Source organism: Chrysoperla carnea, chromosome 3 (assembly GCF_905475395.1).
Source record: "Chrysoperla carnea chromosome 3, inChrCarn1.1, whole genome shotgun sequence".
NCBI classification, from domain to species: domain Eukaryota; kingdom Metazoa; phylum Arthropoda; class Insecta; order Neuroptera; family Chrysopidae; genus Chrysoperla; species Chrysoperla carnea.
Genome location: NC_058339.1, coordinates 42,769,835 through 42,782,375, shown reverse-complemented (window position 1 = coordinate 42,782,375; position 12,541 = coordinate 42,769,835). Strand labels below are relative to the sequence as shown.

The 12,541-nt window shown below is 29.2% G+C and overlaps 1 protein-coding gene across 1 annotated transcript in view; it reads left to right on the top strand.

Annotated features, from left to right (window-relative positions):
- LOC123296042 (potassium voltage-gated channel subfamily H member 8) overlaps positions 1-12,541 on the top strand; it is a 220,148-nt gene that overhangs the window by 90,389 nt on the left and 117,218 nt on the right. The window contains exons 3-4 of the mRNA XM_044877504.1: positions 3,504-3,737; positions 5,745-5,882. Coding sequence (XP_044733439.1) covers positions 3,504-3,737; positions 5,745-5,882 — 372 coding nt within the window. The remainder of the gene's footprint in view (positions 1-3,503; positions 3,738-5,744; positions 5,883-12,541) is intronic.

Genomic DNA, 12,541 nt, shown 5'->3' with positions numbered 1-12,541 from the left:
CGGAAAATAGCTCGACAAACGTAATCTACCCAAAAAAATCAGTAAATTTTAATATATCCATAATTTTCATTTGTTTTAAAAATGAGATCGGATATAATGTGGAAGACATTTCACTGAAAGATTGAATTCTTAGGAACAACTTCTGTATCATCCATCGATCATTTTGAAAAATTATAAAAATATCAGATGAAAAATATTATATTTTCTTACAAAAATCACTGTTATTTTGTGTGTAGAAATGTTTGTGACATTTATCAAAGGAAAATTTATAATGAAATGACTGTGACCAAAATAGAAAGTTTTCGTCCAAGACTTAACTAAAGTATGTACATCAAAGTAACCACAACTCACAGATGACAGAGAAAATTTCTAAGAAAAAGAAATATATTTTAAAATTATTTTTCTCATAAAATTTCTTTACAATTTAAAATTATTTAAGGAAAATCACAAACGACAATTTTAAGGTAACAAATATGAAAAATTTATGTACATCCTTTTTATACGAAATATTTTTTTCGAAAATATAGACTTATGTACTGTAACAAAAGTGAACGCAGCTGGATGGGAGTGTGTTATAAACTTGTTTTTCGAGCCACATTTTTTCTTCCTTCCGGTCTCCTGTAATTTGAATTATGAAACAGGGAATGTAGAGTTGAATATTAGGCGAAATGATATTGTTAGAGACTGTTAATTTGAGTATTTAGATGGGAAAAGAGAGCTTTTTTGACGCTGTACTCATTTCCGTGGCTTCATTAATTAACGCGAAGAAGTTCCTTTATGTGATGTCAACTTTTCAGCACATCCACCTCTTTTTAAATGAAAATAAAATGTCTTTTACAGTTTTTAACGATTTTTATACCTCCATAGTCCCTCCAAATTGAACTAGAGGATTGGAAATTATTTTGGCACTGTCAACTTCCTAGCGCCTTTTCTTACCTCTTTATAAAATTTATAAAAATGGAAAAAGCAGAACTCCCAAGTCAATAAAAAGCATCCAAAAATAAAAAGCACCCAATAAGGGAAAATATATCCTTAGAAGGGAAAATATAGCTCTGCTGATCATTTGTTTTTTTGGTCTACATTGTTTCGTTTTCATTATTATTGGATATGATAATAGAAACCAACCATCATGGTACATTTCTAAGACGCAAGGGTCAATTTAGCATAAATTATTATTATGTGGCTGTATTCAAAATACCTCTATGGTAGTTTATTCTTGTAAATTCCCTTTTCGTGTCTCGTTCGTTCGTTTTAAGGTGTTATGTGATAAAGGAATATGTCTTAAAATTATTATTAGAGAAAAGATAACAATAACATGCACACACATATACACAAACGTTTGCTAATATTATAAATCATAACATTTATATACAAGGTGGTCAAGATCGATTTTACATTCTTTGGAGAAAAGTATACATCGTTAGAAATACCTGATGTAAATTGATGAAAATCAGTGAAATTTCTATGACTCTTTTTTAAACCATTTTTATATCAATCTAATGGTGGTGCTAATACATTGTCTTGACTATATATGAAACGTAAAGATTTAAAAAAAAAAAAATGACGAGTTGTACTCCGGGAGTACCGGCAGAAGTAAAAACTTGAATATTAACGTTGTGCATTTTTGATATTTTGGAATGGCCAGGGAATAATTTTGCACGAATTGCTTTAATTATCAGTATAAAAGTACTATCATTTATGTGGTAGAATACAATATTTATTTATTGCGCTATCGTACACAAACATGACAATTTCATGAACGAACATTTTTTACCCATTACAAAAAAAAGTGTATAACGCCGCTAACAAGCCTTCACTTAAAAAAAAAAACCAAAACCAAAAAAAATTATATTTTTAATAAAAAGGCAACCGCACACAGTGTTCCCAAGCGGTCACCCATCCAAGTTCTGACTGTACCCAATGTTGCTTAACTTCAGTGATCGGGCGAGAGCCGGTGTACTGACTGTGACATAGTCTTACGCTTTTTCCATCAGGTCACGTGTTCTGACGCGAGTTTAACATTTTTTACCCATTACAAAAAAATTGTACAACGCCGCTAAGGAAGTTTTCACTTCAAAAATTCCGATGTAGATTTTTGGACCGATTACACTATACCAGGAAAATACTTACTTTTCACCCCGACTATACAATGGCGAGGATCATGTATTTGACCCATATGTATGTATGTTCATCTCTTCGGACCTAGCTTCTGAACTACTTATCATAATTTGACAAATGAGGTATCGTTAGAAACGTCTTCATCACCCGCTGGTTGAAAGCTATGTGAAGTCACATTAAATAGAATATGGTGCCCGCTATAGGACATACAGCTATGATAGCACTATTCAAATATATATATATATATATATGTTGTTATACTTTCTCACGAAATTATAACCCCAAAATGGTTGAAATTAAATAATGTTCGAAAACTAAAGCCCCGATAATTACAGAATCACGCTCTTAAAAGTATAAAAACAAGAAAATATTTTCATCTGAAATTGTTATGATAAGTGAAATCGTCATTATAGTCGTGGACCTCTTTTCGGTCCTGTGGAAAACCTTTTTAATCTAAGAGGTCCCCCGACTGTAATGACAATTTTACTTATCATAACAATTTCAGATGAAAATGTTCATACTTTTAAGAGCGCGATTTTGTAATTGTCGGGGTTTTAGTTTTCGAACTTTATTTTATTAATTCTTTAAGTCTTATTTTTGGTAGAAAATATTTTAAATATTTTAGTTAATAACCAATATTTCTGCTACATCTTGTAGTAGACGTTAAAGCAATCAAGAAATGTGTTTGCAAATAAATTCATATTCATCTTAGTACCTATATTATTTACCCACTTAACGTATAAAGTGTATTATTATACATAAGACATTGTTCTCTCATACTACATAGGTACAAATACTCGCACATCTTATGATAAATAACTACATAGTATTTTGAAATGAAAATTATTTAACATAATCAGATTTTGAACGACTTGATGAAATACAAACAATTTATCGATTACAATATTTTACTGTACTCGTATTTATACAGAAGCATATTTTTACTGAATTCAAACAAAAAGGAGGAGGTTAACAATTCGAATATATATTTTTTTATGTGTGTTAACTCAGAACTTTCGTTTTAATGAATCGATTTTGATGATTCTTTATCTATTTGAAAGCTGGTGCTTCTTGTGTGGTCTCATTTCATTTTGGTCCAGTTCTGATTACGGCATTTATGAGAATACCATAACAGTCTTAAATTTGTATTAGGTTTGCACGACAAGAGGTCACCGGTTTCGATAAATCTTTTTTTAGTGACAAATTAGTTAGTGTACTTCAGATTCGCTAAAAATCACAAAATAAAAAAAAAAAAATTTAACAAAAAGAAAACCGACTTCAAAAGGAAAACTTTTCCAAAACAAATTAATATGCACTTAAAAGTAAATTTTCTTTTCAATTAACAAATTTCAATTACTTTAAATTTGTTTTATCTTTTGTTTCAGATAGTAATTTCGTTTTGGGAAATGCACAAGTACCAACTTTATATCCAATTGTATACTGTTCAGATGGATTTTGTGAACTTACTGGTTTTGCACGGGCACAGATTATGCAAAAAGGATGTGCATGTAAATTTTTATATGGACCAGATACGAAGGATGAACATAAAACACAAATTGATAAATCGTTAGAATGTAAAAATGAATTAAAATTAGAAGTAATTTTTTATAAAAAAAATGGTAAGTTTTATTTTTACGAAATAAAATATAGCAAAATAGAATTTAATTTAGATACAAAAGGCGTACGGCGTGTTACACTTATTAAAAGATCGTTTAATCTTTCAAGATATTCTAATAAAAAAACTATCCCAATTCTGATTTAATAATAATACGAAGCCATTTGACGATAAACTTACAGTACAGAGTGATCTTATGGCATTAAGAGTGGAATGACCAAAGAATAATTCGAAAATTTGTACTTTTTGTAATTGTGGTATGATTTCACAAAATTGATATTTAATCTATTTTTCGTACTACTACTAAGAAAAGAAATTAAGAAAATAAGAAATGTGGTGTGACAGTTTGCCTAACTAACACCTGTCCATGTTTTTAACAAAAAAGTCAATTTTTCGATCTCGTAGTAAAGTAAAATCAAAGACGCAAATAAACAAATAAAAACTTCTTTAAAAAATGAACTACCTTTTATTCAATTACCGTAAGTTAAATTAGGAGAGAAAACTATGTTTCCGTAACTTTTGGGGAAACACAAGCAAATAAAACATCTGTATTTAAAATGAAAAGTAAGCTGCTACTTAGATTTCGATTAAATTTTTAACCGAAGAAGGAAAAGTTTTCAAGTCAATCCGTATATATAAACTTTTTTTTGTTTATATGTACGACCATGCAACTTTTTCCAGAGTAGCCTGATTTCGATGATTATTTTTTTATTGAATAGACTTCGAAGTTGGTACCATATATGCCATGATAACCACCACTTAATAATTTCCTTGTGAGCCATTACGCTTTGAAGTTGTCGCTAACCATGTCTTTAGCTAAACATTTATTCATCAGCGTCCACTGCAAAGCGTAATTGCTTACTAGAAAATTATTGATTGAAGTCGATACCTACTTTTGAATTGTTTTGAACTTTTTTTAAATTTTTCGTTTATTTTATATTGCAACAAATGTTTATTCATAAAAAGATTCCAGCCCGTCTGTTTCGTGGCTATGATGTTACAGGCCAACAAACAGGGATATAACAACATAATTTATGGTCTTTATGATTGAAACTAATAAAATTTTCTAAAATTATGGAAAATTCTACTTTCAAATTTTTACTAATTTGTTTTAGATTATTTTCATACTTTCCTCTAAACTAGTTTAATAATCCAACATTAACAACAAAGTTTTTGTGTTATAATCTGATGAATATAAAAGGATTTATCCATAGATGTGGCTAAGGGGGGAGAGTGGCAGAGTAGGTTACATCGGCTAGCTAGCTAACGTATAGTGTTCGCTTCGTTGTTACGAGAGGAACATTGTTTCGTGCTATGAATTTAAATTATGAGTTGATATAAAAAAGTCTAGATGGTTTTTGAGGTCAACTTTAATTGAATTCATTTTCAAAACACGTTTCACTAACAATTTTATATTACACAGTTTTCTCTAAGTGTAACTAATTATCATTATAAATTCCTTTTAACGTAGTAAATTAAAATAACTTAAGGTATTATTTAATAACGATAACCACTTAATTCTTTATTAAAATATATTATTTTATTCATAAATCTTTATGCATGGTTTGTGTTCCAATTACCAGAGATAATTATAATGCTACTAGTTCGAAAATCAACGGTACGATCAAACTTTAAGGAGTTTCTGAACTGAATAATTTTTGAAAGGAAATTTAGTATGTATATTTTCACTCTGAATTTAATGAAGGTAGGTGTATGAAGTTTGGTGCAAAGTGGAAGATACGTCCATCACTACCTATCACCTTACCAAAATAGCTTCGAAATTTCAATTTTTCAATTTTAAGGTTTTCATTTTGTCCCAAATTGTATATTTATGACTTCAATAGTATAAACATTTCTACCCTCTCATCTCTTACTGATTTTTTCCGTGTAGTTCTCAGGCCATCATTAGCTACCTTTCTTTTTGTTGGTCACATAAAACTCTCGTCAATTGGTTCAATGGTATCTTGAGATGCTAACTAGCATGATTAAAACGATGTAATTTTTGTTTCAGGAACTCCATTTTGGTGCTTGCTTGACATTGTGCCAATTAAAAATGAAAAACGGGAGGTGGTTTTATTTTTGGCATCACATAAAGATATCACACACACAAAAATGGAAGAAATGTCTAGTTCGGAAGCGTATGACAGTGGTGAGTTGGTAGTAGAAAAATAAGCTCTATCCAAATTATGCTTTTCCCTAATTTTGTTTTTCTATTAAAATAGTTAGATAAATTAACCTCGTCAGCACTCACGTTATGAGCATCTTGCTCACGCTCGATTTAAAACATATATAATTTATAATTTTCAAATGGTATATTTGATTGAATATTTTCGAATTATAAATTTTTCAGATTTTTGTTCGTCGTAGACAGTAAATTTAAAAAAATGGGTTAGAAATATGGAAAAATTAGTTAAAATGAATTTAATTATTTTGAAAATTTCTCTACTCTAATATTTTTAATCTCAAACATGATTCAATAATCACATAATCAGCTTTGAATTAACGAGTAAATTGGAAATTAAGTTTATATAAAATTAAGTAGAAGTTATGACCAAGTTAAAGAAAATTTAACGCGCGAAATATTCGATGCATGTGCAAAACGCTTGGGCAAATCTCTCATCACTCGACTGCAGATTACCAAACGGTTGACGAGAGTGCTGAGGGGTATATAATATATGTACTGTTGAAAAGCTGAATATAGTAATCCTTCCTTTTTAGTCGTAATTGATTTGTATTATTTGTATTTTTTATTACCCTGAAGAAGTAATTTGAGAATTGGAAAAAGTACTGAAAATGGCTGTTATCAGCGAAATTTTTTAGAAACCTTTTTCTGTGATATTTAACTTCAAAAATCATTTCGTCCCATTTAGATTTTTGAAATTTATATTAAGGCGTAAAACCAATTTCGAACTTTAACCAATTCGGTGAATTAAACTTTGTCATTCAGTGCCTCCTAAAGTAGAAGTATAGTTATTAATCATAATTATTATAAAAATATTTTTAAAAAATTTTTATTATCAAGGAAAAAATTTTACTGTTGTCAATTTATATTTATGTTTATATTTCAAAATTAAGTATACGAAAATATATTTTTTCTCTATTTTGCTCCTATTTCCCATACTAAAAAAAGAAATATAAAATTTATTATACACATCATGCGACGTCAATCCAATTATTCTGCTAATATAGTTTCGATTATTTTGCATACATGAATGATTTGAATACAAAAGCGAAATATGTTTTTTACGAAAAAAAATCATAGCCCGGATGTATGACGAATATCAAGCGATGACAATTTAGTTTCTAGGAATGAAAACCCAATATTTTAGATTTAATAAAGTGACATTCCATTGGTAATACATTTTACAAATATGTATTACTATATTTTTTTTCAGAAGTTCCCTGCTACTCTTAAATGATAAATATCGTCTAGGCTAAGCTATATTTCAAGTATTTCAAAAAAAAAAAAAAAAAATCTTAAAAATGCAAGATCACATTAAATTAGAAAATGGTCTTTTATAAAACATTTTATTCTTAGTTTGAAAATTTTGTTCAAAAATGAAACAGATTGAGCAGAAATAAGAAGCTAATTTTATATTAAAATTCTATGGAATCTATTTATATTTCGAAAAACGTTTAAAAGATTCAACAGAATTTGTAAAAAGAGATAATTTTGAATTCAAATTCTACGCAATCTACTACTATTTTGAAGAAACGTTTCAATCAAAAAATGTTATTTTATGAGGAAAACCTTTCGAATTCCAAATGGCCTTTTACTACTTTCCAGCTAAAAACTAAAGTTGACTTTGACATATAACCTCGAGGATGTAAAAGGACTACTGGAACATACTGTGTATATAACTGCTTCCTAAAAAAGTGGGAAAAATAGTTGTGTCTCTTAAAAATATGAATGTGGGCTCAATACACTCGTTCAATTCGGAATACCACAAGCGCAAATTTTGTTTATGAATACCACTACATAGTATAAAACAAAGTCGCTTTCTCTGTCCCTATGTCCTTTTGTATGCTTAAATCTTTGAAACTGCGCAACGGATTTTGATGCGGTTTTTTTTAATAGATAGAGTGATTCAAGAGGAAGGTTTATATGTATAATAACATCCATTAAATAGTGGAGAAGTACTGCTATTTTTGAGGTTAATAGTTAAAAATGTAAAAAGTAAATAAGTTAAAATGTAGTGTATGAATTTAGATATTCCAAAGATAGCAGGAAATCTTCATGGTATAGGGAAAGGGGGATTGTTTTACTCCAAATTTAACGCGTGCGGGCCAAGGGCAGTAATGAATAAATCAAAACTACTGGATCGATTTTAATCACATAGGCTATATATTTTATACCCGTGCGAAGCCAGAGCGGGCCGCTATGTTTTTATATACAACGTTCACAGTTTTTCTGTAGTGTATTTAGTATCAGCATTGCACCCGTGCAAAGCCGGGGCGGGTCGCTAGTTAAATAGTATAATAAAAAAGGATAATATTCCAAATTTATTTTGAATAAATTAAATTCTAATAAACATCTTGAACTATTTATCACCACGACCATTTGATGTTCACCACGAATGTTGAATATTGTTTTTCGTAGTTATAGCCGAAGGATATCAATTTACTTTGTTGAAAACGTACAAAAAACGCTTTGTAATCCACAGACAACGAAAAAACAAAGAACGGTCATTAGGCCAGATGTAACATAAATAGATAAAATTGATCACATATTGGGTACAAAAAAATAAAATAAAACAAAAGATTAATACCATATATTTCTTTTTTTCAAATTTATTACATTTCTTTACTCTTATGTACAGAATGGTGCAAAATTCTCTCTAACTGAAATACCTTCCTACAGCAAAAACTAATTTTAACAGTTCGACTTCAGATTCTTTGTGCTAAATCAGTTTATTAATCTGTTTTTATTCGATAAACCAAAAAGGTTTTTTTTTATACCATGTATATGAAATATACATAGTATATTAAGTTTAGTCCCAAGTTTGTAACGCTTAAAAATAATGATGCTAGGAAAAAAATTTTGTCATAGCTCTTCATAAAATCACCTAATTAGTCCATTTCCAGTTGTCCGTCCGTCCGTCCGTCCGTCTGTGGACACGATAACTCAAAAACGAAAAAAGATATCGAGCTGAAATTTTTACAGCGTACTCGTAAGGCGGACAGCGTACGTATAAAGTGAGGTCAAGTTCGTAAATGAGCATCATAGGTCAATTGGGTCTTGGGTCCGTAGGACCTATCTTGTAAACCGTTAGAGATAGAACAAAAGTTTAAATTTAAAAAATGTTTCTTATAAAAAAATAAACAACTTTTGTTTGAAACATTTTTTCGCAAACAACACTGTTTACCCGTGAGAGCGCAAATTATGCGCAAATTGTATAGTATGTATGTTATGGCTATATATACGTGTTACAAGTATGTATGTGTAATATGACAGAGTAATCAACACTGTCTATACATGGTATTTCAACAATTAACTCAGTCAATTGTTTGTTTTCACTTGTTTTTCATTTCTTATACCTCCCAAATAGATGTGTGAATTTAATTTCTTGATGTGTATAACAAATAAACTTCAATTTTAGGAATTCCTTTTCAGTAGTTCTGAAATAAAAATAATAAATTCTAGAGTCTAACTTATTTCAATATTCTATTTGATTGGTTTATGAAAAGTATGCCAGGTGACTAGTTTAAATTTATAGAGCACATAAAAAGTGTTTATTTTTATTATTATCTATTATATATATTTCGAGTGTAGATGTTAGTGACTGTACTCCTCTTAAACGGCCAGACCGATTTTGATAAAGCATTTTTATTGTGTTCAAGTGGATCCGACGATGCTTTAGATTTACCGTTCGGTCCACTACAACTTTTTTTGAAGGTTCCGCACCAAAAAAATTAAATTTCATTAAATGGTGGGAGCGCATTTAAATCATATATAACAACATACTATGAATACGTATTTTTAATAGTATTGAGGTATTATTCATTATTATTCCGGTATTGTGAATAGGTATTTGTTAGAGCTATATGCGAACGCAGCGAGCTTCACTGTCAAAGGTTCCATCAAGGCCGAAGACCGAAGGCCAGGCCGTGGCCTGCCCAACCACCGGCAACAAAATCAGATTAAATCGAATCGTTTGAGGCATCGTAACTCCTAAACGGTGAAACGTTTTTGAAAGGTAATTTATTCGACTGTATTACCTATGTTTCAAGAAAATCTTCTCAGCCGTTCGAAGACCATTCCCTCTTTTCTAGTTGTTTCGCTTACGGAACCTTAAACTCGAACTTGAAACACAAATATTGTTAATTATAACAATTTTTCGTTCTGTCAAATAGCTTTAATAATATAACCCTAATATGTAAGCTACTTTTTGCACCATCCAGTATTATCGTTTACAAGAAACGATTCTATAGACCCATATAATGGTGTGTATCAACTAACTATCTAGACATTATACGAACATAAACGTATCATTTGTATTTTGATAGCAATGTAATCGCTTTGTAAGTAGTATTCCGATTAATTCAAAATAAAGCAAAGTAGAGAAAAAATATGTATTTGTATCTTTTGTTTTATCCATATATTTGCTTTGCTTCTTTTTTATTCTGTTGTGTTGTTTTTTTTAATAGTTTGCTAATTATAAACAATAGATATAATTTTTTTTTATCCTATTAATAGTTTGTTTAAATACAGTATTTTTTCAATAATTTAATATTGTTTCATTAGAGAACCAATTAAACGTGAAAGAAATTTTTTTTTAAAGTTTTCACCCTTAAATTTCACTTTAATTACCTTTTTAAAAGTCAATATACCCCATTTCAATACACACTTTCCACCATAGCACGTATACATATAGATAAATACATAAAAATTAGATGGATGCTAAGTAGGGTCGAAGTTCAACAGGAATAAAAAGATGGAAATCGATTTAATTTAAATATTTACAAATGTATTTTTTGTTTTATTAATTGGACTTTCCGACCCTAACAGATTTTACTACCTGCTTTTTTTTTTAAATTTTTATTCCTAATAGCTAATAATAATTTTGATATGAAAACTACCTTGCATGATCATTTACCAAAATACCTTATACAATAAAAAATTTTTTACGTGTATAGACTAAGAGCCACCAATGAAAACGGTAAATTTATACTAGCCACTACTAGTCACAAATTATGACTACCTGACGACAACCTTGATCGGCAATTATTTATATTTTTTAAGAGCAAGTCCTGTAAAGGGCATAAAAGCTTATTTTTTTGTTGAATGAAGAAAAATTAAGGATTTATTCGGTTTTCAAAACACTAATTGAATGAGTTGCAATTTCAAGAAAATATTATAATTATAGTTTTTAAGCCCTTTTCAGAGCACGTATTTACGAAATAATAAATCTAGCGTGATCAAAGCTGTTCTTAGATGGCCAATACTTGGAAGTATGTTGGCATAAATTTACCCTTTTTGGTGCTGACTCTTAGCCGAGAACAAAACTCACAATAACAATTTACAAAAGACACAACATTTTTCAACACTTTCCACAAACAACTACTACCAAAACAGATTACTACAACTTTACTACAGACAACTACTACCAATGCAGTTGTGATAGATAGTTGAATGGACTTAAATTAAGAATTTCAATCAGCCTTATCTGAATATAAAGAGCACGAAGTATAGACACAAGGAAGCCAAACGGTATAGGCTTTTCCATGGTATTCATGTGCGGAATAATAAACACAAATCATATGCCGCTGAATGCACAAGAATTCAGGTCGTACCGATACTCTGATTATCTGTCCCCTAAATTAAGTCCATTCGTAAATTAATTTTAATTTAACATTACGTTCAAACTCCTTATCTCTATACTTCGTTATCAGGAGTATTGAAATCAATGATTGAAACATGATTATTTCAATACTTATTTCATGAGGATGATTATTTTAATATTTCATTATTACAAGTTTGATACGTATTCTATTTAAGATAATTCCCAAAAAAATGTTTACATTCATTTTGCTCGACAAAAAAAAAAAAAAAAAAAAAAAAAAAAAAAAAAAAAAAAAACAATTAAAACATATAAAGTTTTCGTTGCCAAATATCACCAAAATTTAAATTTTCGATTTGTATTCCTAACAAATAAAACTTTAATAACAAATTGGTGGACTATATACGTCGACTTATCCGTTTCAGCTTCAAAAATTTGGAAAGAGAAATTTTCCGATATGTACTGCGAGTACTGTTCGGTACTCTTACTCGTTAAAAATTTGTTACGATATATATATACTCCCACAGAAAAGATTTTAAAATTATTCTCTTCTAAAAGTTCTAAAAAACGATTACTTGTACTTTTTTGTATACAGATTAAAGTAAACATTAAATTTATAAGTACTTCATTTTAAGCATAATTGAATTTTTTTGTTACATCGCATTTTATTTGCTTCCGGATTTTGGTAGACGAAAAAAAATGTCATAACGGAACTAAATCAAATATAATAATCATAATTTATTTTTTTTTATTTAAAAATGAGTATATTCTCCTTAAATAAATATTTTTAAGTTAAAAAATATATTTGAAAAAAATATATATTTTGATGCGTTTTGAACAATTTCCGAAAGTTAATAAAAAAATATAAATTTTCATTTTTTTTCTTTTATATTGTAAATTTAATTTATCAAACAAATTTAATAATTTATTCAAGCCAATTTTTCGAATTTGGTTTTAATATGAATGTCTGTCAATGTAATATAGAGGACAAGTTGCCTGTGTCGTTCCACCATTCAATTTGAACCAC